General features: G+C 40.8%; 1 protein-coding gene across 1 annotated transcript; it reads right to left on the minus strand.

Moving 5' to 3' along the window:
* Nucleotides 1–1422: 1422 nt before the first annotated feature.
* On the minus strand, nucleotides 1423–27777 carry PEX1 (peroxisomal biogenesis factor 1). The gene is made up of 23 exons (XM_014940307.1): nucleotides 27638–27777; nucleotides 25744–25827; nucleotides 25396–25510; nucleotides 24534–25306; nucleotides 22960–23079; nucleotides 20766–20889; nucleotides 20382–20491; nucleotides 19419–19519; nucleotides 17800–17932; nucleotides 16968–17064; nucleotides 12704–12874; nucleotides 11940–12094; nucleotides 10496–10685; nucleotides 10130–10296; nucleotides 9166–9300; nucleotides 8497–8561; nucleotides 7537–7679; nucleotides 7357–7460; nucleotides 6184–6360; nucleotides 4721–4951; nucleotides 3206–3406; nucleotides 2734–2864; nucleotides 1423–1858 (listed from the first exon to the last, which is right to left on the minus strand). The coding sequence occupies exons 1-23, from the start codon at nucleotides 27728–27730 to the stop codon at nucleotides 1774–1776; spliced, it is 3705 nt and encodes a 1234-aa protein (XP_014795793.1). The 5' UTR covers nucleotides 27731–27777; the 3' UTR covers nucleotides 1423–1773.
* Nucleotides 27778–27978: the final 201 nt, after the last annotated feature.

Here is a 27978-nt window from a genome sequence, read left to right on the forward strand (position 1 = left end):
TTTGCTCGTCCCCGCCGCCGCCGCCATCTTTTTCCGGAAGCGCCGCCATCTTCTTCCGGAAGCGCCGCCATGTTGTACGGCAGCATGGCCGCCATGTTGTGACCGCCACCATGTTGTACGGAACCGCCTCCGCCATATTTTTTCGGAAGCGCCGCCATCGTCTTCCGGAAGCGCGGCATGTTGTACGGCAGCGTGGCCGCCATGTTGCGACCGCCGCCATGTTGTACGGCAGCGCCGCCGCCATCTTCTTCCGGAAGCGCCGCCATCTTCTTCCGGAAGCGCCGCCATCTTCTTCCGGAAGCGCCGCCATCTTCTTCCGGAAGCGCCGCCATCTTCTTCCGGAAGCGCCGCCATCTTCTTCCGGAAGCGCCGCCATCTTCTTCCGGAAGCGCCGCCATCTTCTTCCGGAAGCGCCGCCATCTTCTTCCGGAAGCGCCGCCATCTTCTTCCGGAAGCGCCGCCATCTTCTTCCGGAAGCGCCGCCATCTTCTTCCGGAAGCGCCGCCATCTTCTTCCGGAAGCGCCGCCATCTTCTTCCGGAAGCGCCGCCATCTTCTTCCGGAAGCGCCGCCATCTTCTTCCGGAAGCGCCGCCATCTTCTTCCGGAAGCGCCGCCATCTTCTTCCGGAAGCGCCGCCATCTTCTTCCGGAAGCGCCGCCATCTTCTTCCGGAAGCGCCGCCATCTTCTTCCGGAAGCGCCGCCATCTTCTTCCGGAAGCGCCGCCATCTTCTTCCGGAAGCGCCGCCATCTTCTTCCGGAAGCGCCGCCATCTTCTTCCGGAAGCGCCGCCATCTTCTTCCGGAAGCGCCGCCATCTTCTTCCGGAAGCGCCGCCATCTTCTTCCGGAAGCGCCGCCATCTTCTTCCGGAAGCGCCGCCATCTTCTTCCGGAAGCGCCGCCATCTTCTTCCGGAAGCGCCGCCATCTTCTTCCGGAAGCGCCGCCATCTTCTTCCGGAAGCGCCGCCATCTTCTTCCGGAAGCGCCGCCATCTTCTTCCGGAAGCGCCGCCATCTTCTTCCGGAAGCGCCGCCATCTTCTTCCGGAAGCGCCGCCATCTTCTTCCGGAAGCGCCGCCATCTTCTTCCGGAAGCGCCGCCATCTTCTTCCGGAAGCGCCGCCATCTTCTTCCGGAAGCGCCGCCATCTTCTTCCGGAAGCGCCGCCATCTTCTTCCGGAAGCGCCGCCATGTTGTACGGCAGCGTGGCCGCCCTGTTGTTGCGACCGCCGCAATTACCTTGGTTTGTCTCAATATATTTTTTTTGCTAGCTGTTCTGGAATTATTAGATGAGTTGCTAATGCTTCTGTAAGTATTACGTTAGTTGCCTACCCACGAACACATGGAGTGCCACCCTTCTCCAACACCTCTCCAAAGGCCACTAGAGAATGTCGATATAGCATTTTTAAAAAACATTTCCACCATTAGATATTACAGTTTATTCAAATGGAATCTATTTGTTATGAGAAAATAAACAGGGATAGGAAATAAACGTGAGGTTTTGGCAACTAAGTTGATAAAAAACAGAATTCAGGATTTTATGTGATAAACAACTGGACAGAATGTAACCAACATTCTCTCAAAAATTTAATATCAATCTGAAAGAAGACAATTTTCTTCAAAATAAAATGTGACAATTTTACAGCATGTAAGTTTAAAAGAAACTTATCTTCAACTGCTGCATTAATAAATCCATATGAATATAAATAATTTGATTTAATCACATTAGTAATTTCCAGTCACAGTTTAGCAATTACAAGCCAATACACAAGATACTAAGCTAGAGTTATTTTTTGTCCTGGTCTGAACGTGGAGCCAACTTGTCCTTTCCTCTTCTTGGGATTCTGAAAATTATCATACCTGGAAACAGAGGAAGATATTAGCTAATTCTTAAAATGCCTTTGTTTGCATACGACTCTTCAGAGACACAGGAATGCAACACAGAACTACAGCTGTTTATATATATTTTTATGCGAAGGGAGAGTGCATGTCTCCCCAGACCTGGAGGATTTTTCACCCACAAACCTGAGAGAGCTCTCTGGCCCGCTGCTTCCATTTTTGGGGCTGGGGGGAGGGCAGATGGGGCAAGGAACAGAAGTGGACAGGACAGTACAAGCTCCTGGGAAGCATCTCTCATTCTCCTCCTTTCCTGTCCCTTCCTTCTCTCTTCCCCATGCTGGGTAAGACCTGCTTATCCATGTATCAGCTGAGGAAGAGAACTCCTAAAAATCTTCATGTCAGAAAACCCCGCTGGTGAGATCAAAGAACATCCTGGTGCCAGGTTCCAGCTTTTTCACTCCAGTATTTTCCAGTCTCCTTTTCTGCAAATTATTGCCTTTTCCCCAAAACAGCAGCTACAAAGACCCCTATGGAGAGTCAAACCCAGCAGCTTGAGAACATGAGGAGCTACTGGTCAGTGGGAGCACAACGGACCTCACTCTACGTCTCAGAATCTGTGCCTCTTCGTACTGGTACAGCTCTGAACATCATACAAGAGTTTTCTGGTCTGTGATTAGAATTTCTAAGTCCTACATTAATAAAAACAATAGCAGACAAGGCATTGGTAAAATACTTTGTATGTAATTTAATATTTCTGAAAAAAATTGCTGTCAGAAGTCATTCAACTCTGCCATTGTCCATATTAAATAACATTTGTATTTCTGATGAATAAGAAATGTGAAAAGACCAAATCTTCACTGAATACACAATTACAAAAATTGAAAAGTAATACTTACAGTTCAGTAAAATGCTTCCAGTCATCTTGGCTAATGGATGGTCTTATACCCTCAAGTGCAGTCATCAGATGGGACTGGGTAATAATTAAAGTGTTCTTGGCAAACACTGACTGATTAAGGGTGCTGTCCTCCTTGAAAACAGAGCCATGAACAATGAAAAATTACCACAGAAACAAAGACATAGTGCTATGAATATCAGTAACTCTGAAACTTCATCATTAGATGTGCAAACAAATGTATTACAAATACAATCATAAGTCCTCCACCCCCCTCCAATATTAATAACACAGAATAACTACTTAGTTATATGAATTCTATCTTCTGGCTTACTTCTCCTTAAACGAGGTATCATTTATCTTTGCTATTTTTGATATATTTAATATTATTGCAGAAGTTATTTTTTTAAATTTGAAGAAGTGGGGGAAAACAACAGAAAAGTGTTAAGACTAAATAACTGAAAGAGCTGCCGTACTCCACTCTTGGTTCTGTAGTTGGCTTTGACAGCATTGATTTCTGTCCTCAGGTGCTCTATTTGCTGCTCCTGGTTATTTTCCAGAGAGTCTTCTTGAGAAGCTGCTCTAAGCATTGAAGGCTGTGATGACGCTATGTCCCTCTGAGTCACGCTGGTGAAATCGTGAGTTACGGAGTTTGGTCCAGACAAACACAAAGAGCTCTAAATTGACCACAAGGAGAAATACATTAACTCATTATGGATCCAGAAGAGCAATGCCACCATTAAGATTTGGCCCACAATTCAATATAAGCTTGTCCCTGCTGGCAAAAAGAGCACTTTCTCTTAAAAATATATGCATAACTTTTTGAACAGAAAGATGTAGGCTAATTTGCCAAGGTGTTTAGAGAAAAGTATATATTTGAAAATTAAGTGGTTCATGTTTGGAAAAAAATCTGAATATTTTTGCAACTTAAAATGCTTATCACCTTCAAATTTTCTGTGCACTTGTTAAAATATGCAACTTTGAAGTTCAACAACTTAAGGACTTTTATCTTTTAGTTGCCTTGCTGAAGAACCTCAACAGCCAAAGGAAAACTGAAGTCTCCAAATGTACATTAATTGAGCACTATCACTATCATGCAAGATAAAACAAACAAAAGCACCTTAGTAGTCAGTAATTTGTTATCCGGTGTCAAGATGAGTTACTTGTGGCTTTAACAATCGATGCAAGACAGTTCTGGAAACCAGAGTCTAACAACTTTGGTAATTACTAGTAATAGCAGTTCTACAACAGGTCTTGACAATGAACGTCCATGGTGACCCTCCGGCTCTGAAGTCACCCGTTCACCACAGAGACCCAGAGGCAGCACGTGCTGTTGTGCCGAGCTGGAGCCAAGCTGGTCCCTGTGCAGGTGATGGGCCACCAACAGCACATCCCTCCGGTGAGCGGGAGAGAGACGGGGCTGCTTTCCTCAATGGATACTGCAACAGCAGCAATCCTGCTCCTTGAGAGCACTGGCAGAAGCTAAGGTTTACTTTTGTCGTCTGCACAATCCCATGGTCAGATTATTCCATTAATCCACACCCTACTGGAAGCTGAAAAATATTTGTTGGTTCTTAAGATTATGATTTAATTCTTGAAAGCTGGATGGTCATTTAATAATAAAACTAAGTTAAAAAAACCACCAAAAAGTAAAAACCTGTTTTAGTATTAAGCTTTGGAAGGCAGCAAACCATTAGACCAGGCGGTAAGATCTACTATGAATGCAGTTTGCTTGATTCTAAGGCATTAAGTAGTATTTTGGGATGTTGATTTTAAAGTCCTGCAAAGTTGCAGAAAAGTGTTTATCATATTTTTTCAGATCACATCCTTCCATTTTCTTCCCCACTGTGGACCACAAGGCATAGGCTGAAGACAGTTTGAAGGACAAACCAGACATAATTGTATTTATAAAACCATACCATTTGTCTACTTCAGTTTTTCTGCTTCACAACTGATAATATTTACAAAATTCAAAATATTAAGTAATTTACCAATTCTGAAGGAGTTCCGTTTCCCAGCTCTGATTCATAAGAGCTTCCAAAATAAAGACGATACATGTTGGATCTTGGATCTTCAGGAAGCAAGTCAGACATGTCTAAAGAAATAAGAGATTGCTCTAGCCCTGCTTCTCCATCTATTGCTGAATCATCCGAGCCACTGCTGTGGTTTAGAAAAACCATGGAAGAGAGACTGAAGTCACTATCAGAACTAGAACCAAAATCCTGTGGCAAAAACCAGAACATTAAAAGCGTTAACTCGTAAGTAATTACAATCTGAAATACATTTACAAATTCCATACACAGTGCAAATGAAAACATTGATTTGATTCTAGTTATCTGTCTTTCTCTGGGAGTATATTTACAAATAATTCTGCTAAGAAAATCCAATGCCTTTAAACAAAACTTTCTGTCTTCATGCTAGAAAAATAATGGAGGAGATAATCTTAAGGCTTTGTTTGTTTGCTGTGAACTGCCTCACTCAGTAACAGCAAGTGTTGGGAAACTCCATGGACATTTTCTATTGCAGAACTCCATCATTTCTGGCTCCACCACCCCCTCCAGGCAATTCAGCATCTTGTGCAAAGTGCTGCAGGCAGCAGCGCCAAATTGCTGTACTCATCTTCAGTCATAGTCAACACATCTTAGGTGTTGGTGTGGAAATCACAGTTGTTGCCTTAGACTGGTGTTTGCAAACCTTTCTGATTGTACACACCCCCAGTAAAAAATGGCTGAGCGCACTCCACCAAATATATGCGTATTTATTTATTTTTAATTTATGTACATGTACTATTGAAGCCCTAATATAGAGTTCCTGCACCTGAATGGACTGTCCTGTGCACCCCCGGGGTGGGTGCACACCACTCCAGAGACCACTGCTTTAGACAATGGCCTCCTCTAATGATGGATAATCATCAGGTGTCCTTTCAACTGCCAACTTCCTGAGGCTACAAGTGAAAAGGTCGCTTGGGAAGATATGCTGGACATCCCTCCCTCTACTACAGGTTGCATCCTCACAGCCCATGCCTTGGTAACAGCCGGGGCAAAAGCAACCTAAGAGGTCTCCTTGGTTTTGCACCCTTGACCAACCCTTGCCTTTGACCCCCCTGCAGTGGAAGCCATGCTGCTCAAGCTGCTCCTGAAAACCTCTATGTAGGATCCCTCTAACTGATCCGTCAGTCATTCCTCAGATTTGGCTCATTAATCTACTTAACATTAAGCATGTATCATAAAATGAAAAAACCTTGGGTTTAAGAAGTATTTAAACTAATTTGTTACATTATTCTGCATTTTTCTGCTAACATATTAAGGTTTTAATCCTCTACATACAAATACAGGAAACTGAAATCTTATTAAAAATAATTTTGCTAAAAACACACGGATAAAATTAACCCTTTCAAAAATACTGACATCAAAATAAAAAGAGAAGAAACTTCTTTTGTACCAGTTTTATTTACCTGTGTTAAACCTGAACCTAAATGAGTATGGACTGCCTCTAATTGGGCATTGTACAATAAAGCTTTTAGGTCAGCCCCTGTGAACTGTTCCGTTTTTGCTGCCAAATCCTGAAAGTCCACATCGTTTGCCAAGGACAGGGAATGACTGAGAGCTTTTAAGATTTCATAGCGTGAATTCTGTAAAAAAGGGAGGGGGAAAAAATGTCAGTAAAGTGACCTGTTACTTTTCTTGTCCTAATTTCAAGTACTTTGGCCCTGTCAAAGCAACTTCCTACCTGAGGGAGGAAGGACCTTTAAATTTTAAAGAAGATACTATCTTAGTAATACTACAGATAGGACATACTGGGCAGTAATTAATCTTTAAAATACACATTTATTTCGTTAAAATACACATTTCTTGAAGAGTCTAAGGGAAACTGTACCCAACGCAGTATACAGAGAGGTATATTTCTCTAAATATCCAGTTAATATCTGGGATTGTTGAAACTCATGTGAGTTTCAGAATTAAATGATGTGGTATTTGTTAAATATGACAACTAGTCTGAAAATGAACATCACTAATTTTTTCCTCATAAAATAGGGAATCACAGACACACCTTGTACAGCCTCAAAGGCGCTCCAAACCCCACTAAAATGACGGGGAATCGTTCCTTTCCTAACTAGTGACATATCTGACTTTAAAAGTGCAAACGTGGGCAAAGAAGAATGGGATCAACTGGATTCAGAATAAAATTGCTCTGAAAACTTCAGATAGTTCAAGATTTGGGTTGGGAATGACTCTGGTTCATCACTTCAAGCAAACAGTGAATCCACTGGACTCATAATTCTCAGAAAGACACAGAACATGATAAACACTACCCTGCACCCAATTTCTTTCTGCAGACTAGTTTCCTTTTTTAATTTATTTTTTTTTTTTTCAAATGAGCTATATCCACAGGAACATTATTTGATCTTGAAGACTGTGGGAAACAGCCTTGTCTTTCCCCAGTTCTATGCAAACATATTGGCATTAAAATCAATGATTTTATACTGTTGTATAACTGCAGTTGGGCAATCAAGTCCACTTCGCTCATGCTTGCAATGCCACTAACTATAAAGAAAAGGAGAATAAAGCTCATTAGTTTGATTTTTTTTTTTTCTTTGCCTTGCACGTAACATGTTTTGCTTCCTCACCTGATCAGGAGGTGGACAGTACAGGCACTTGTCCAGCCGGCCTGGCCTTAACAAAGCAGGGTCAATCAAATCTGGGCGGCTGGTAGCAGCAAGCACATACACCCCTTAGGAAAGGGCAGAAAATACCATTAACGTCTCCTCGACTTTTTCACAGAAAGGAGTACACAGATGAAGTATTACCTTGTAAGCCTTCCACGCCATCTAACTGAGTCAACAGCTGGTTAACCACTCGGTCTGTAACTCCTGTGTTGTCGTGACCTCGGCGAGGAGCAATAGAATCAAACTCATCAAAAAAAACAATACAAGGCTTAGCTGCTTGAGCTCTAAAAGGGGGAAAAAAAGCAATACGTATATTCTGCTTAAGTTTGGGTCACAGGTAAAACTGTTTAGAAATATTAAAGATAATTGCTTTTGGCTTCAGAGAACAGTTATCTTCTACAAGAGAACAGAAAATCTGTTTTCTGTGGAAATGAAGAGGTTCTGAAGAATTGGATTGCAATGCAATCACTGCTCATTTTTATGACATCCCTTGCATTCACTCCATGATTTCTGAAGTACTCAACTATTGCGTTAATAGACATGAAAGCTCTAAAATCCAAGCACTGCAGATGAGGTCTGGGCTTATGTACATCTCACACAGAGACTGCCTCACTGCAAACCACCCGAGGAGCAAGGGCTATGTAGGATACATTTATGATAGCTGAGGGTCAGAAAGGGCAGATCTGTAACAACAAAACAACTGCCACTGAGGTCCTCAAGACCTCAAGCCTAGTATGATCCTAGGTACTGAGTGTTCATTACTAGTTGGAGCACACTCGGCTGTCTCCTGGAACCATCTGAGAGGAACTTAGGATGTGTTTTCCACCCCAGTTCTGCCATGAGAACCAGAGCACTGTAAACAGAGAGAACTGGTAGTTCAGCTGCAAAAGTGCTCTCCTGATCTGAGCCAAAATGCTCCGTTCTTAAATAATGACAGTCAAGTTGAACTTGCCAAGATCTGAACATCTGGTTCAGCACAACTAATTATTTCAGATGCTTCTGTGATCTGATGCCATATCTCTCCTAGGACAAAAAAACTATTTCCTGGAGCTTGAACCAATACACTTCACTAATAACATTGCAAATCTTTACAAAGCCAACCTGTTAAAGATATCTCGAACTGCTTGCTCACTTGCTCCAATGTATTTGCTAAGCAGCTCTGGTCCCTAAAAAAAAAGAAATCAGAAAAGAACATCAATGATATGTTTCTTAGTTTTAATGTGTAATTCAACATCAGCATAGATTTCAAATACTAGAGCGAATTTTCCTCTAACCAAGAGAGGGGCATCTCAGTACAGAAGAGCCAAGGGGTCTAGATTAACCAAAAGAATCTTTTAAGCATTCCAACTTATTTTCTTATTTTGAAATAATAATTTCTATTTTTCTACTATAACAGAACACAAGTTACATGCAGAACACAATGCAGTGACTTATACCGTACTTTGAAAATATGTTTAAAATGCATTGCTCTACTTCCTGCATTGTCCAAGGGAATCAAAATCCAGGATCTTTCCATAAAAAATTGGGAACTAAGAACTTCTAATTAAATTTTATAATTCTGCCTAATGAATAATTATTAAAAGAAAATCTCAGTTATAAAACTGCGAAGCTCCAGAAGTCAGACGGTGGGATATCCAGAGACATACCAAATTTAAACATGACTTTCTTACTTTGGTATTTTTCCCTCACAAGCACAGCTTAACATGGTAGTTGTGCATATATCTCATTCAGTTAATAAAATGAGTCAATTAACCTTCAAAATCTCACTACCTTGATGCTGATGAAATTCATTCCACTCTCTCGGGCAACTGCTCCTGCCAGCAGTGTTTTTCCTGTTCCAGGTGCTCCATACAGCAAGACTCCTGATCTCTGTCGTATAGGCAGGTTTGCAAATAACTCTGGATACTGGGAAAGAGTTTCAACAAAACATATTCTAAGATGTGTGATTATTCTGCAGTGTGCTGTGACATCACTGACTAGTGTTGACTTTTGTCTAAACAGCAGGTATCTAATTTCTTTTATCCACATTATTATCGCAAGAGCTCATCTGGACTGTTGTTAGTTTACCTGGGGCTGAAGCTTCATTCACAGGTACTTAAAATACAAACAAGTGGCATTTTCTACCAAGAGGAAACAGGACAGAATAGGGATGCACTAGAGCTTTATAATGGACATACTGGTACTTCTAAATTCCTATTTTAATCACTGACTGACAGGATTACATTATGTAAGTATACAGTACAAGATTCTGTCCATTATGCAGAACCACTTCCCTGAGGACTGAAATGGATGGCTCATCTCAGTACTGGAAGTTTTAATCAAGGCAGGAAGGCCAAAGTAAAATAAAGGGGAATTGAGGGATTAGCATTCATCCGACTCCCCTAGCAGAAGCACTGCAGAAGGCAGCTGGAAATGTTATCTTCACAGAGGCTAATTACAAACCCTGCAACAGAGAGCATCGCAAAGATGATGTCAGCAATACTGCAATGCTCCAGAGCAACACCTGATCTACAGAAAAGCAGGAACGACTGCCTTCTGTATTTAGAAGAGGGAAGAGGAAGGAGAAAGAGTTTTCCAGCAGTTGAACACAGTTGAAGATTGGGAAGTTACAAAAGTAGCTTAAAATCACATCTGTCATCTTTCTGTCAAATACTATGTCACACCTTAAAAATCACTCTTCCCCTACTAACATTATGTACAAAATTCAGGTAACTAATTTAAAAGAACTGGGTACCTTTGCAGGTAACATGATGGTATCCATGAGTATTTGCTTCACATCTTTTAAGCCACCAATCCTGTCCCAGCCAATGTCTTTAGGTTTATGAAGGTTGACATTTCTCAGAGCTAATGGAGTAAAATCTTTCAGAGCTTTCTGAAAATCCATAGTTGACAGATTCAATTCTGCTTTACAAAAAGAGAAGAAAAAAAAAAATCTTGAACCAAAAAAGAACACACAGCCTACACAAATTCCCCACAATATGTAACAATTAAATACATTTTAAACATAAACCATTAAAGCTGCCTTTTTATTTCGAGAACTCCCCAGGTTCTAGATAACAGAAGCAAGACTATGAAATAAGAAATTTTCTTGTCAACATACCGCCATTCTGGAATGTATTCTTGGTGGAAACACAGGCATGAATGGCACGATCAACCAGCAGCGTAAAATCTCTAGCAACAAAACCTTGCGTTTCCTTTGCGATACGTTGTAGGTTGAGATCAGAGAACTTATTTGGATCAGAATTCAGTTTCTTTTTTATTATAGAATGCAGCATTTCACATCTTTGCTTCTGAAAAACAGAATTGTGCAGCAAGTATATATTGAGTTTACTGTTTATATGGATTTCAGAAATTCAAAAAATAAATGCATACGAGTTACTAAAATTTCCTTAAATATTTACATGTCACCAACCCTTCAAATAACAAAATCCAAGCAGCCATGAATATAAACAAAAGTTAGTTCTTCAGGTGAATTCACCAGTTCTATAACTATAAATGTTTACCTTGCCACAGCTATATTAAATCCAAAAATAATAATACAACCCTCCACCATCCAGATTCTAGTGTTTTACACTTATTTTTTCTGTTTCACAGGCAAAGGAACATCTTTCATTTTGACAATATGAGTAGAATATTAAGAGATTAAATACATTGCATTAGATAAAAATACATCAGAATTTGGTATCTTTTGAGATCCTGACTTTTTTCCAGTGATGTTTCATCCTTATTCATGTACTGGTATTAAGAATGACAAATGCAGACTTGCAGGAAGTGGGAGAAAGGTGCACTGAGGTGGAACGCTCTGCTCAGTGGCTCTCATTGCTAACCTGGAGAGAAGACAAGCAGCAGCAACAACCGGTGCCAAACACAGCGAGTTGCCACGTCTGTGCCACCCTGTGAGGGCACACACAGGCACAAAGCGTCTGCTTTCTCCTGCAAGGAACTAATGTTCTTTATTCTTACCTCTGTCCTTCTTACTTTTCAAAATGGACTAGATTCAAAAGTAGAGGCACATAATTCGTACAGAAAACCAATCCAAAACTTTCCCATAAAATTAACATTTAGTTTTAATAACATTTTAAAAATACACATTCTAGGGACCTATTCCTCTGCACACTGAAACAACACACTTAGGTTTAATCTCATGTATCTAATTGTAGTGACTTACATGTTTTTTCAAAGCTGCTTCTCTAGAATCCCCTTGTAGGTACGAAGGAGAGAGGAGACATGTCTATCTCACCTATGACAGACGACTGGACAGGTTTTACGTTGGACTGAAATGTCCTCCAAACACATCCTTCCCTCACCACCGAAGAGAAGGAGAATGGGGCCAATGGGGAGTTTTCACTGGTTTACGTTTATTTTTTTTAAACTTTATAATGTCAGATGTAAGTCATGAGGTATTTAAGTATCATTAAAGAACTTCTAAGATCTCCAGAATTTTTTCTCTTCTTCAGGTGAAACCTACTATTTTTGCAGTTGTTTCAATCCTGTATTTGAGGCTGCAGGGAAGGCAAACATTTTAACCATTTATCTGAATTTACCTGATCTGGAGGTCGGATACACTTGAAGCACTGAAATATGTGAGTTCCTTGAGCTGAAACCAGGGAAGGATGTAAGGAATGTTCAGACTGACTTGTGGCAATTAATGCAATCAAACTCCCCATGGAAATAACTTCTTTTATCAGATCTTTCAAAACTAAACATAGAAGACATTGCTCAATGAATTGCAAAATAAAAGATTCTGCGTTTCATCACAGACATTCCTATTGTATTGCAGGACAGCATTAGGGTACACAAAATGTACCATCTTATTATATATTTATTTCCATGTTTACAAGGTTTTTTAAAATTTAAAAAAAAAAAAAGTATAGTTATTTTTTCTAGGATAGTGCGTTCCACTAATAAAATGCTACCAGAAGTGCTCTTTAAAAGCTAATCTGAAACATCACTGATGATGTCTACCACAGGATATTAAACATGGAATTTTTTTTGTGCACTACGATCACTGTTCAGAAATATTATTCCCTCAATGTAAACAAAAAAGAGAAAGTTATAAGAATAAAAACAGGTGCTAAGCCTAGAAAATAAGTAATCTAGTGTTATGGAAATCAAAGAAATTATAGATGCAGGGAGTAATCAAATGGTCTAAATACCATAACTTGTGAACCCCTGCCATGGAATAGCACATGGTCCTGAGGCAATAACGATACAGACAGAATTATCTAGGTAGGACAATACAGCTCAGGAGCAAGAAGTTCTAAATTAGGTTATATTTTTACCCAGAACACAGGTGGTACAGTATTACCATAAGCGAGCCTATTGCTTTGAATGCTTTCAGGACTGTTCTCATGCTCTGGTGTAGAAGGTACCCCAACAACCTGATCGAGATCGTCCATCAAAAGAACGGATGGTTGTCTCCATGCTGCCTCTAAAAAAGCTTCTTCCACAGTTTTCCTTATGTTTACTAATCTTTTTCCTAAAACAGAAATACAATTTTAATGACGAAACATACCAGGAAAAAAAATCATCAGACTTACTACATCTTGCTCACGTAGCGAGCAAGCTCTTGCTTGATTTGCGTAGCTTAACATCACTCCTACAAATCCAGGCACCAAGATTAAACCAGAGTCAACAGTCCGTAAAGAAAAGAGTCCACATCTTCAATCAGAAAAGCCCTAGAAGGATTCACCTGTCCTAAAATGAGATTAATCCTCTTTCATCAACCACTAGAGAAGCCTACAGGTCTAATTTCTAAATTAGCTACTAAAGAGTCCTGCAATTGGAAACATTTTTCAGAGCAAAAGACCATGCTCTTTATCAATCTCTCCCTTTTTTTCTGGAGCACAGAGCTTAGTAGGGACTTAAGCAAAAATAACATAGCCATGCAATATATAGAATCATAGAATTGCCCAGGCCGGAAGGGACCTCCAAAGGCCATCTAGTCCGACCTCCCCGCAGTCAGCAGGGACACCCCCAACTAGACCAGGTTGCCCAGGGCCTCATCGAGCCTCTCCTTGAATATCTCCAGGGATGGGGCCTCAACCACCTCCCTGGCCAACCTGTTCCAGTGCTCCACTACCCTCACAGTAAAGAACCCCCTCCTAATCTCCAATCTAAATCTGCTCCCCTCCAGCTTGAAGCCATTGCCCCTCGTCCTGTCACTACAGGCCTTTCTAAACAGGCTCTCCCCAGCCTTCCTGTAGGCCCCCTCAGGTACTGGAAGGCTGCTATTAGGTCTCCCCGGAGCCTCCTCTTCTCCAGGCTGAACAACCCCAGCTCCCTCAGCCTGTCCTCGTAGCAGAGGTGCTCCATCCCCCTGATCATCCTTGTGGCCCTCCTCTGGACCCTCTCCATCAGGTCCATGTCCTTCTTGTATTGAGGGCTCCAGACCTGCACACAATACTCCAGGTGAGGTCTCACCAGAGCAGAGTAAAGTGGCAGAATCACCTCTCTGGACCTGCTGGCAACGCTTCTTTTGATGCAGCCCAGGATGCGATTGGCCTTCTGGGCTGCAGCTGCACACTGCCTGCTCATGTCCAGCTTCTCGTCCACCAGCACCCCCAAGTCCCTTTCCTCAGGGCTGCTTTCCAACACCTCACCCCCTAGTTTGTATTGGTGGCGAGGATTGTTCCGGCCCAGGTGCAGAACCTTGCACTTGCTCTTGTTGAACCTCATGAGGTTCACCTGGGCCCACCTCTCCAGCCTGTCCAGGTCCCTTTGGATGACATCCCGTCCCTCTAGTGTATCGACAACACCACACAGCTTGGTATCATCCGCAAACTTGCTGATGGTGCCTTTAATCTCCCTGTCTATATCATTGATAAAAATGTTAAACAGCACCGGTCCCAGCACGGACCCTTGAGGAACACCACTTGTGACTGGTCTCCATCTGGACTTTGAGCCATTGAGTACTACCCTCTGGATGCGACCATCTAGCCAGTTCCTTATCCACTGAACAGTCCACCCATCAAATCCGTACCCCTCCAATTTGGCAATCAGGATGTTGTGGGGGACCGTGTCAAAGGCCTTACAGAAATCCAGATAGATCACATCCATAGGTTGCCCCTTGTCTACTGACCAAGTCACTTTATCATAGAAGGCCACTAGGTTAGTCAGGCAGGACCTGCCCCTAGTAAAGCCATGTTGGGTGTCCTGGATTACCTCCCTGTCCTTCATGTGCCCAAGCATGGCATCTAGGAGGATTTGTTCCATGATCTTCCCAGGCACAGAGGTGAGACTGACAGGTCGGTAGTTCCCAGGGTCCTCCTTTCTACCCTTTTTAAAAATGGGTGTGATGTTCCCCTTCTTCCAGTCTGCAGGGACTTCACCTGACTGCCATGATTTTTCAAATATCATGGAAAGTGGTTTGGCAACTACATCAGCTAGTTCCTTCAGGACTCTGGGATGTATCTCATCAGGTCCCATGGACTTGTATATCTTCAGGCTCCTGAGTTGATCTCGTACCTTGTCTTCACTTACAGTGGGAGGGACCTTGTCACCCTGGTCTCCAACTTTTTTGTCATCAACACAAGAACTAGGAGGAAGGGGGTTACCAGTGAAGACCGAGGCAAAGAAGTCATTGAGAACTTCTGCCTTCTCCTCATCTGTTGATACAAGTTCCCCACTGTTGCACATCAGGGGGGGTACATTTTCTTTAACCTTCCTTTTCTGGTTAACGTACCTGTAGAAGCCTTTCTTATTTTTCTTTACGTCCCTTGCCAAGTTCAGTTCTAGCTGTGCCTTGGCCTTCCTGACCTCATTCCTACACATCTTGGCAGCATCCCTATACTCTTCCCAGGATGCCTGTCCCTTCTTCCATTTCCTGTGTAGCCCCATCTTGCCCCTTAGTTTGACCAGCAGGTCTTGGCTCAACCATGGTGGTCTCTTGCCCTCCTTGCCCATTTTCCTACATGTGGGGATTGAGATCTTTTGTGCTCTATAGAGAGCATCCTTAAAAATCTGCCAGCTTTGTTCCGCTCCCTTGTCCCTGAGGGCTGTTTCCCATGGGGTCCTATTTACTAACTCCTTGAAAAGCTGGAAGTTTGCTTTCTTGAAATTTAGAGTCCTAACTGTGCTTCTGGTGAGCTTCAAACTCCTTAGGACAGTGAACTGCACTAGGGCATGATCACTGCAGCCTAGGCTACCTTCAATTTTGATATCCCTGATGATTTCACTTGCATTTGTGATCAACAGATCCAACAATGCATTTCCTCGAGTAGGGCTGTTAATTTCTTGTCGCAGGAAGTTGTCATCTAGGCACTCTAGGAGCTTCCTGGATTGTCTGCAGCCAGCTGTGTTGCTTTTCCAGCAGATGTCGGGGTGGTTAAAGTCCCCCAGCAGGATGAGAGCCTGTGATCGTGATGCCTCCTCAAGCTGGAGTAAGAAGGCATCATTGACAGGCTCCGCCTGGTCAGGCGGCCTGTAGTAGACTCCTACCACAAGGCTCCCTTTGTTGTCCCAATCCCTAATTCCTACCCATAAACTTTCGACCTGGTCATGGCTACTCTTTAGCAACAACTCTTCACATTCTAGCCACTTCTTGACATAGAGGGCAACACCTCCACCCCTTCTTCCACTCCTGTCCCTTCTGAACAGCTTGTACCCATCGATGGCCACACTCCAGTCATAGGAGTCATCCCACCAAGTTTCCATAATTGCTACTATGTCATAGCTTTCCTGTTGCAGGACAGCTTCCAGTTCCTCCTGCTTGTTGCCCATGCTGTGTGCATTGGTGTAGAGACACTTCAGCTGGTCTGCTGGCCACGTCACGTTCTTAGAGGGACACTCCACTGATCCCCCAAGATGCTTTGTGGCTGCAACCCTCCTGTCTCCTATTACCTCAGGGGCTCTTGGTCCAGTTCTGCAAGACCTTGCCTTTGATGCAGTGTTCACAGCATGCGTTAGTGCAACAGGTTGGAGGCCCTTGCTGTCACCCCATCCTTTGAACCCTGGTGTGTCTTCCTGCCACTTGCCACAGACCATTCTGATACTATCATTATTTCTTGCTTCAAGTGCAATATAAGGGCTCTGTAAGAAAACAGTTGAGTATTCTCTGCCTTTGTAACACCAAGACTATTTGGGATAGCCAGTAAATGAAAGAGTAAAAAAAGCATCATGAGTGTTAGATGACCACTGCCAACATACACTGGGTTAGTAAATATGCCATCATAAATCAGGTCTCAGGTGGTTGTTTGATCCCTCTGCTGCTTAGGCCATCCCTTCACTGAGTAATACATGTATCCTTTAACACTTACGATTTGTTCATGTGACATTTATAGCACTTAGCACAGCTGAAAAAACACACAGCTCAACTTCTTCCTATTTTGTAACAATCAGAAATGAGCATGGCAAGCATGGCTTGAATTTGGTGGTGGTACGTGAGACAGAAACTGATAAAAGTGTGAAATAAGCTTATGGCAGCTCTATTTTCATCAGACTGATAAAGATCAAATATCCTTGCAAAAGCAGTAATAATACTAGAAAAGTTATCCAGGCTAAATATAGTAACTTCATAATTGTGATGCTTCATCACACAGCCAATATTTGAGATTTTTAAAAAATTATCATACCTCTTAAAGCTTTACAATCAATTACTTCTACATGAGCATCCAGTCTATCGAATGCTTCCTTGCAGATGGCCTTTGCTAATGTTGACTTTCCACTTCCCTGCAAAAATAAACGTGAGCCAATGTAAATTGATGGAACTATTTCCTTTTGTTTCTGTGGAGTTGTTGTCGCAGTATACACCAGTTAACAAGCTTGGAAAGCTGTACGCGCGTGGGTTTTACTCCTTACCAAAAGTTTATATGTACTCTGCCTTTATATCAGTTGCTAGAGACCAAAGCCCTAGAGCGAAACAAGTATAAACACATTCAGAGTGGACGGACCCACTAGAGATAATGTTCTGATTCCACTGATTCAGTGTTAAGACATCTGTTAGTTCCAGTGGAATATGGTATTAAATGACCACTGTAAGAGGCAACAGGAAAATAAGAGTATCAACTCCACTGTGTTATAACGTAAAATAGCAGGAGAAAATACTATATTCTTATTTTCATTCAAATATTTCAGAGATAAGAAGTGTTTATCATACTATAAATGTGAAGTAGATTGATCCCCCAAGGGAACAAAATGAAGTTGCATGGGTACCTATCTTAAAAACTTACATTGTACATGTATTATATATATAAATGAAATATGTATATATAATGATGAAGTGTGCATGTATATATATAGAATACAATGTTTTATTGAATTAACTCTGTTCAGTTAACTGCTCTTTTTTCATCTTGTTCTTTAATTCTTTGGAATTGGCATGGTATCAAAGAAAACTCAGGAAATTTTGTAACTACAGCAAACAATCTGGGAGGGTTTGCAAGTGGGGAGCAGTGCAGTGTGTACCTTTCCTCCCGCGAGCAGCACACCCCCGCTTCGCAGCCCCACGGCAATAGCAGCCAGCTTTTGAGACAAAGGACGGCCCAGAAGACTGTGGCTTATGTGCTCAAAGGAAGATGTTCCTAATTCGTCCACTCCCCTGCAGAGCAAATAAAACATTAAATAGCCTCCAGGTAGCATCAGCACACAGGATGTAAATACGAATAGCTTGCAGTATGGTGAAGTTTTGATGCAGACACATTTTAATGTACTTCACCTTTTCAAGAAAAAGCTAAAGGCAATTCAGTTTGAAGAGGCAGCATCTTTACTTTGCAGTGGTTACACAGGGGACAGACAGACACTGCAGAACAGCCCCTAACAGAGGGTTATCCAGTCATTCCACACCACCCCAGCGCCAGGCAGGGCTCAGACGATGAGAGAAACCAGGTTTTGGGGCTTTCATCTATTGGAGCGTCTGAGTGACAACCTACTAAGGAATATAACAAATTGGTAAAACACTAAGCATGCTCAGAAAACTTCTCAGCCTTTTCAGAAATAAAGCAGCCTATAGTGCATTTAAGGACATCATTATCCTTCACCTGTCCCAAATCTCTGTGACTTTTGACACAACAGTCCTCTTTAGAGGTCCACAAACAGCAAGGCTATAGGGTTTGTATTTCAGCTTTCAACAAGAAGCGTTGTTCCATGAGAAATGGTGTAAATCCTGGTTTCTAACATCTCTACCCTACCACACTACCCCCTGATCAGTTCCCATCCCTTTTCACTAACAATACACTCAGTTGCCTGTCACAAGGCCTCAGTAATACCCTCAGTTACTTTCCACAACACCAGTAACATACTACCACAAGACTCAAAGTCTTGTGTCCCATCTGTCCCATCCTTGCTTCAGTTTGCTACACAGTACCACTGCCTCCCCTTACACTAATGACCATACCTTTATATATTACTTATTTATTTGTGAGAAAGAGCCCTATGGCTGGTTCCAGACTGTACCCCTGCCACTAGCCACCTAGCAGCTTAACCATGGAGCTGGTGAGCTTACATTGCACTTCTTACCAGTAGAGACACAACTCTGAATTTCTCTCTTCAGCTGACAATTCTGATAAAACTCACAGGAACTAAGTTTCTTTGAGACCTGTACTGTTACATTTAGTTAAAAAAGTAAACAGGTGTGTTATTGTGGGAAGGGGGCTGACAGACTGCGCTGTATCATAAGTTTTCCTTGCTTTGGAAGCCCCAGCTAAACCCACCCTCCAGCTCCCCTCTGCTGCTACACAGAGGTCTGCTCCATCCCAGAGAAGTGCTGTAGGAGTCACTGAAACATCAGTATTTCTACCTTTCAGTAGCACTGTGTGAGTTTCATCATTCAATCAGTTCTGATTCTGCCCACCCTATTGTCAGACACGCTGAACTTGTCAGTACATGAGTTTTCTATTTCTATTCACTTCAGTTAAGACTATTCAGAGGACAAAATTAACCTTCTACATACACTAGGATAAGGTCTGAGCCTGACATGAGGTTTTTTTAGATCTGACTTAGTTTTCAAAAAATCTGCATTCCCACCAATATTCTTTTTCTTTTAACTTCCATTCCCTCCCATGTTTTCTACTATGAAAATGTCTCACCCTAAATCACTTAGTTTGTGGTAAGGAAGGTTCCTGTCTGTATCACACATCGGTGGCTGGCTGTCACCATCAGCTTTTCTACTTACAGGATGCAAAAGAACCTGCAACAAAGGAAAGAGTTAGTACTTAACTTAAATATACCTGCAGACAAAGGATATAGAAGTAACGAGCCTTTTGGAACTGTGTACAGAAAATGTTGCGTGTATGCTTTGCTGAAGCTTATTGAAGCTTGAAAGAAAGATGCATTAGTACCAGGAATCCCAAATTTTGCAGAAAAACTCAATTCTAAACAGCCAAAGCAGGACACACTAATTCTCTGCTAAAATTTAACTCATACTAAGTTAAAAATTAAAAAACGTTATCCCACTGTTATAGTTATATATACTGTTTTATATATAAAACCACAAACCTGGAGTCATGGGCACTGGTTCAACCAGAATTATTAATGCCTAAGATTAAATAGAAAGACTTATTCTCCTGAGAAAGGAAAGACTGAAGAAACAGAATGCAGGGAATCTATATAAAAGAGAAGGCAGAGTGAGCTTGGTAGGTTTGACCAGGGAGTGTGTCTTGCCTTTGTCAGAACAAGCTACTGCTCCTGCCAGGTGAGCTGTGAAGGGACCTCACATGCTTCAGGTATTGCAGGAAAGAACAATAAAGTGTAAAGATAGTACGTTCAGACTTGGACAGTACTGGCTTTCCTCTGCTCTGTCTGCTCTAACGGATTTTTCTGAGAGGTTAAAATAGACTATGAAATTCAGTAACCAGTGTGGTGTGCCTGGAACCTCACCAATACCGAGGCTATAAAATAACATATAAAGAACGAAGATATAATTTAATGAACAGACTGACATTATTTATGTCAGAAGGGAAACCAAAGCACATTACATAGAGAATGTAATATATTTTTAACCAAATAGAACAATTTAAATTACTTGATACCTGATACTATGTGATATTTACTTGTATATTAGTCTTTTGCAGCAAACTGGGACTCAGTATAAAAATATTCTCAGACTTATTTTCTTCAATGTGAGCAGGATGCACCACACTAATGACAAACTCCTCCATTCCTATGAAAAACCAAGAACAACTATTAAAATTTGAAATAAATGCACTTTTTATTCCTCATAAAATGAAACAGATTAGTATATTTTGAATTGCTATTATATAATCCAAAATGAAAGAAGTTAAAAAAGAAAAAAGTTAATCATTATTAAAGCATAACTGATGCTTACAGTTTCAGTGCAGAGAGATCTGTTAAATGGTGCATACAGAGATTATTGCCTAAGCAAATTCCATAATGGATGGTTAAGACAGCTACAGCACAGGACAGTTTATCCTTACCTTCTTTAACAGAGAGATGTATGCAGTCTGTGCCTCTCATTATCCATGGGTAATCATCAGTAGTGGAATCCTGCAGCCAAGAACTGAAAGCAGATTTAACATCATCTTCATGTGTATCTTTGTGCTAAACAGGAAAAGAGGGAAGTAAAACAAACCAAGTGTTAGTAAGTAAAACTGCTTGTTTCTTATGCATGAGACATTTGTTTCTCTTATGGTAGCAGAGAGATGAAAGAAGATGTAAGAGTTTCATTTATTTAGAAAATTACATTTTGCCAACGAACACAGTTTCTATCAACTGGTCTATAGAAAGGACCTGTTTAGCCCTTGCTACAGCAACAGGTGAATCTTCCACCACCTGTAAAAGTTTTCTCTTTGGAACACCGATGTGAGGGCAAGGAAAAGCTTTTATTCTTGTTTTACTTATCTGTACTGCCAGATCCAAGAGCACTGCTTAGCTCCTGGCTTTGAAAGAGCACCCAAGGTATGTTCCTGCACCTTATTTGGGTGCTCACTACAGGCCTCTCTTCTCTGTGTACGCTGCCTCCTACACATCAAACCCTGGGCTCATCGGGGTCAGGGGCATCACCAATAAACCCCAACGGCAGGCAAAGACCCCAGCGACTGACCCCAGAGCACCTGGATAAACGGTACAGGAAAAGGAACTGAGTCTAGATCAGATTTCTCCTGGCAGAGTTCCTGATCAGAGAAGCGTTAACTCTTGTCTAAAAAAGGGGGAATCAACCAGGATCACAGAAGCAGTGTTCAGAAAGGAAAATGAAAGCTACTCTCATATTTCTTTCTGCGTTTGTCTCATTTTCATCCAAGAATTAAAAATAACTTCAAATTAATTAGAAAGGAAAGAAAAGATGACATCTATATTTCAAACACATAAAAGCTGCTTTTTCTGATTGTAGCAGGTTACTGAAGAATACTTCTTTTAACTCCAATATAAAAAAAATAACGCAGTTCAACCATTCCTCTGTGGGTGAGAAACCAAATAGGAATATGGGGCATAAAGAACAAACCTGCATAAGCCCTGCTATGAGGGCATGTTAAAGTTTTGAGGGACAGCTAACATGGGAAATAATCATGCCAGTGTCACACAGAAACTGGCACACAGTACATTATGAAGAAATACTTCATTCCAGAGCTCCGTGTGACAGAGTGTGAGAAGCGGCACCGAGCATGTTCTCACCATCACAGACACTCACCCCTAAGACTGGGTATGTCTCACTGACAGGAAAACACAGGGATTCAGTGACATAAAAAATTAAATCTTTAGCATGTGGGAAAAACACCAACAAAACCTAAAACATTAAAAGGAAGCAAAAAACTAAACAGCACATAAAAATCTATAATTTTACTGCAATTGTCTTGGAAATTCACTGGGCACTGCAGTGTTTGAGGAGTGTAAGCACGTCTTCTCATGTAAGTCTTAAAATGGGTATTTCCTCTTTAACTTTATGGTTCTTCTTTATTTACCAAGTGCATTTATATTTACCAAGTGCAAATATTTACCTACTGCAACACAAATTTTAATGGCTTGATGCTTACAGTATCATTGATCAAAATACAAACCAGTATTACTAGACAAGCCTTGTTTAAGTAGAACATAGCATCTTAATTTAAACTTACATAGTAAAAAGAAAAAGCAAGGAATTACTCAAAAAAGAAATCCCTTTGGAATTATGTCATACATGATAGACAACTTCCGAACTACCATCTAACATATGAAAAGAAATAAACACAAAACCCCAGCAACTTAGAATCATAGAATCATCTAGCTTGGAAGGGACCTTAAGAATCATCTAGTCCAACCATCAGCCTAACTCTGACAAAAAAATAAATAAGAAATAAAAATCACTAAACCGTATTCCTGAGGACCATGTCTTTTGAACACTTCGAGGGATGGTGCCTCAACCACTTCCCTGGGCAGCCTATTCCAATGCTTGATAATCCTTTCAGTGAAGAAATGTTTCCTAATATCCAATCTGAACCTCCCCTGGTGCAACTTGAGGCCATTTCCCCTTGTCCTATCTCCTGGGACTTGGGAGACGAGACCGACCCCCGCCTCTCTGCACCCCCCCTTCCGGTAGGTAGAGAGCGCGATAAGGTCTCCCCTCAGCCTCCTCTTCTCCAGAGCAATCAGTTTTCCAACACACAAACAAGTATGTGACCAAAAATATCAACTCACTAAGTTCTGTTTGGGTTGCAGTGTGAGAGACACGGGAATTTTAGGAAAAGTCTCAACTGACTTAATTCGGACTGTTGAGTGCATTTCAATACGCAGTTTTTTTCTCAGACCATCTGGAATCTGGAATATTTAAAATAAAAGCAAAGGAAAAGGAAATATTAGAAAGTAAAACAGGTATAACATTGCATATATAATACTACATCAGTTTCTTCATCACTAATAGAATCTCTACATTTGATCATTGATCTGTTCATTGGTTGCAATATGCAGGAGAATTAAGTAAACCATAAAATCGACAGTGGTATCCAAATCTTGTTCTCTCTCACACGTGTCTAATTGCCTCTTACCCCATGTATGAAAATGCCCACTATAGCTGACCAGCTACTAACTTCTGTAAATAAAAACCAGAAGGCTGAAAAGAAGAATTAGTAGGAATTCTTAGAATGTTGTAAGAATGCTTTTAGTATAATAGAAAAACACCAAATCTACTTTCATTTGCTGATTAAAAGGCATTTTACACGGGCAGATTAATCCAGACAGGCCATTCCACAGGCCAGAACTAAGCACATCTGCAGCACAGAGAGAGAAAACCCTGTCCCCCCAAATTGTACTAGTCAGTTTGTCCTTTTAAAAAGGAAACTACTTTTCAAATATTCTGTGTTATTTTAAATGTATATCCAAATTGAAAACATCTCATAAATGTTTATTAAGTCTGAAGGACTTTATAGTTGCTGGCATTTGGAAAATTGTTAGGTCTCTCAAAAGATTTAGTGGTAAAGACCACTGCGGACTCCTGCTCTCATCCTCAACCAAAAAAAAAAAAAAAGCAAATGGTGAGAAGTGTATTACAACAAAATAGTCAGCTGGAGTGCATTTTATCTATTTTTCTTGATCCCAAATGTACTTCCAAGAAAGAAAGAACATTGGCAGGCTGTGGTTCCGTCAGAACAAGCTGAAATGCCTGTGCCTGCAGGCCGGGACTCGGGGTATCTTCAAAACAGTACATAAAAACTAAAATAGTTTGAATTGCATAAAAGCCAGTTGTTTGATATCATTTTTTTAAGATGTGTTTTAAAAAGTACATAAAAGCACTTGCAAATATCACGTAGCACAGGATATGCAATCCCATCCCTTTACAGTTTGATGACACCTAGATTCCAAAGCACATTTTAAAGTGATAACTGATGAAAAGAATCTCATTACGCAGTACTGAATGTAAGTAGATATGTTCATGCTCTCATGAATACAGTGGATACCAAGAGATTTTGAAAAAAGCAAGCATTCCCTCCAGAAACACTGAAGAATTTTCACAATTTGGTGCAAAAATGCTAAAGGTGCAGAAACCCAGAGTACACCATACGTCCTGGAGGATGATGGTAAGTAACATAGTCCAGAACGAGACAGCTTAGCAAAACACAGCTCTAGAAAATACTACTTGATTCCAGAATACTCTACGTGAGAGCACAACACACAGTCTATAACCCCAAACTGCACACAAATTAGCCAGTTCCACAATTATCCAACAGAAAATATTATCCACTAAAAAGCCTAAAAGATAGTGTGCTCCAACTGACCCAAACTCTTCCAACATGTAGGGCTTCCCCACTGTGGCCATACTCTATGACACTCTTTAGGTCTTCAAATCCATTCCACACGATTTGAACAACAGATGCCTCACCGGGTTCTTGACTGCTATTAGCATCAGGATGATTTTTGTCTTGCGTACTAGTCAAATGCTTTTGCTTTTCCAATGGCAGATTTTGTTTTGCTTCTTGATGACGTTGTCTTGGGGAAAGTAGCTGATTAATTGTCCCATAAGATACTACAGGGTTTGGTTCCAAATCAATAAATTCCAAATTCCATGGAAAAACATGAATAGCATTGCATTTCAGAAACGCATGAGCAGCGGATGCATTCTGTACGCTGGGAGGCTGGGACTGACACACTCTAAAAATGGAATCCATGTGAATTAAGTTCAGCAGCTTGTCTTTGACGGTGCTCATTTCATCTTTATCACACAAAGTCTTCTGCTTCTGCTCAGATGTATGGGAGAAAATGCTCCCTATGAAATTCCATATATTTGGGAGAACATTTGAGCCAAACGTCATGCTTGCGTCAGCCCTACTCGGTTCAAGTACTCCTGGCTTTAAGTAAGCTTCTTTGGCAAAAGGATCCTTTACTGTTTCTTCTTGCTTCATGTTATTTTTCACAAAACTTTTGAGCAAGATGTCATTATCTGTGGAAGGCGTGCTGGTGATGTTTCCCTCAAGTTCACGTGTTTTGGGACATATCAGAAGCTCCGTGCAGGGTTCTAATCTCCCATAGGGTGCTGCTGGCATAAGTGTACCTGAGTATGAACAAAGCAGGTCAATAAGAGCTTCCACCCTGGCCGCATAGCCTTCTCAAGCTGCCACAAGAACCTGCCCTGTTGCTTACCAATTTTGATGTAAACGTGCGTGTGCTGTTCAACCCACACAGGAAAGATGGCTTTTGGAAATACTACTCGAATCTGGTCAAGAAGATGTTTTTCAAGAGAGGAAGCGTGCAGTTCCTGGGAAAACATAATATCATCATAAATTAAATATTGCACACGTTTTCAACACTTGAAGACAGAAACTCTACATCCCTAAGACACCATTCGAAATACAAAATACAATTAAACCCCGCCACATTTAGTATTCCCTTAGGGGCTGAAAAGAATGGGGCATTGGTAAAAAACAGCTTGTGTCAAAACCTCTGTCATCTGTAAGAAAAGGATGGGAAGAGGGGAAAAGTTTTTATTACCAGAATTTCCCAATCATCTGTTGAGAGTGGTTCCACTTCTACTTGCCGACAGGAGGAGACGTGGGAACAGGGTTCAAGAAATACCTGGCAAAAGCAACAGGTAACAATTTCAAAATATTAAACTTCTTATTTTCAAACATAGAACAACCCCATCTTTAATTCAACTAGAAAACTGGCATCTCCTTCATTACACACTTTCACTACTTTGAACATACATCTTCTCAATGACAGGAGGTAATTCACAAGCAGAAGACGGATGTTGAGTGTGTCAGAAATGGTTTGCTTGGGGCACGCCTGGGGACTGCAACACACCTCCAGTGGAAGGGAGTGTAGAAAGCACCAAGAGCTTCAGCAGCTAAAAATCCTTAATACGTATTGATCACATAATCATCTTTGCATTTTATTTTTAAATGTCCTGGACTTCAGAATGCTGAAAAATTGGTTGAGTTATGCACAAATTTATATAAGGCAGAAATGCCTGAAGAAATGAAGCAAAAGTACAATACAAAAGCAAACCCAGCTCCTTTATGAATGATGTCACAGAAAAAAGCCCCACTTTCACAGAACAGCTTTAAGGTCCTGTGTATCAGGAGGAACAGTAAAAGCATTTCAGAAAGCATTAACCATATAATTCAGAAGTTTTTACCAAAAGTTCCACTTGGCAGAAAGAAACAATTTTCAAGCAATATCATGTCACACATTTTAAAATAAAGTTTATTCAGTTTTTCTTGATATAAAACTAGTTACCTGTCCTCTGAGAGAGATTTATTGCAAGTCAGCTTTCATAAAAGTAACAACTGATTTTAAATTCATCTAGGTCCTCAGTTTCAAGCAAGAGTTGAGAGGAATAACTTTTCCCCAACACAGTAAATAGAAGAGCATGTTATTATGACACACAGCAAACTTGCAATTCCTGAATCGAAAACAATGACATAACTACCTAATTATTCATTAAGTTGTACAGATTAGTATTTCCAGGCAGCAGTTGGATGAGGTTTTCTTAGGTTTCCTTTGTCAATTCTTTTTCTCTGAAAGGCTAGCAATTGCTAGAACAAAAATAGTAGTCACCTTGCTACTGAACTAAGGCTAAAAGAGTAAACAAGGTAAGATAATACACTGCTTTGAGCCACATCCTTTGTTGTCTTCTATTATACTGAATGAGATTTTCTACAAGAGAACAGGCATACACGAGCATACTACACAGTAACGGCGAGTACAGTAGTACTTTTATATTCTTTAGGTTCATTTAAATCTCTACCTATTAACATGATAAATCCCCTGCAGGTTGAGATTTTAACAGTCCCATATCAGAAAGCTCTGGCTGCCTCTTGGCCACCTCTTCAACTTCTGTCTGATGAAAGAATCGTTTACAAGAAGTTTAGCAGTGTCCAAAAGTAAGAGGCCAATTTAAATACACATTCAAAGACAGAGGACACATGGAGACATGTGGTAGGAAAAGTGGGGGGGAGGAATGAAAATTTAAGCCTCAAGTAAGTCAAACAAGAAGAAATAAGAAGTAAGTCAATAATTACTTTAAAATAACAGGAACTCCAGGCAAAATATTCTCATGAGATAATTCCGAAATTGTTTAATTGCTTAAAAGTGTATTTTCCTAACATCAATGGCACTGCAGGTCGTGACTCCAACCCTGTGGAGACCTACCCACAGGCCTATCCTAATATTATTTAGGCAATTGTTAATGATTTAATACGCAAATATTTTCATGTTTGAGGTATTTCACGACAGTTAACTTTTCTTATGAGCAGATATAAATGAAGTAACTGTCTAAATACATGAAACAAGAAGGTCATAGCTAACTTGTACATTTTTATCCTTTCAGGTATCTTGCAATATACTCTTTATTTAAATAAGAAAAAAAGATTGCATTGCAAACCTGTTGTCCGTCTTTAATGCCAAGTTTCTCTGCCAACTGTCTGTTAATCTCTGCAATATTTTCACCCTGGTGACCTCGATGCCTGATTTCCATCCAGCTTAAAAATATAGGCTGATGACCACAGGATACTTGCACAGCTTGGCCCTATGAGTTTTAAAGAAACAAATTAACATCAAACAAGCTAAATGAGATGACTATTAGTCAACCTAAACTGGATTTTATTAGAGAGATCAAAGGAATTAAAAATATTGTCTGGATTTTCCATGGCCTATTATAATTAATATTCACTAACAGTAATTTGCAGCACATGTCTTCATCTTCACACAGCGCTGAGTTTCACA

This window comes from Calidris pugnax, unplaced genomic scaffold, assembly GCF_001431845.1.
Source record: "Calidris pugnax isolate Ruff unplaced genomic scaffold, ASM143184v1 scaffold76, whole genome shotgun sequence".
In the NCBI taxonomy this organism is placed as follows: Eukaryota; Metazoa; Chordata; class Aves; order Charadriiformes; family Scolopacidae; genus Calidris; species Calidris pugnax.

Coding starts and splice junctions, on each gene's coding strand:
- PEX1 (XM_014940307.1), bottom strand. CDS start 27,730: ATGGAAATCAGGCATCGAGGTCACCAGGGTGAAAATATTGCAGAGATT. Junction 23,080..24,533: donor TACATGTTGGAAGAGTTTGG/GTCAGTTGGAGC, acceptor TAAATATTCCAG/ATTCCAGATGGTCTGAGAAA. Junction 6,361..7,356: donor ACTGTCCACCTCCTGATCAG/GTGAGGAAGCAA, acceptor CCTTTTTTACAG/AATTCACGCTATGAAATCTT.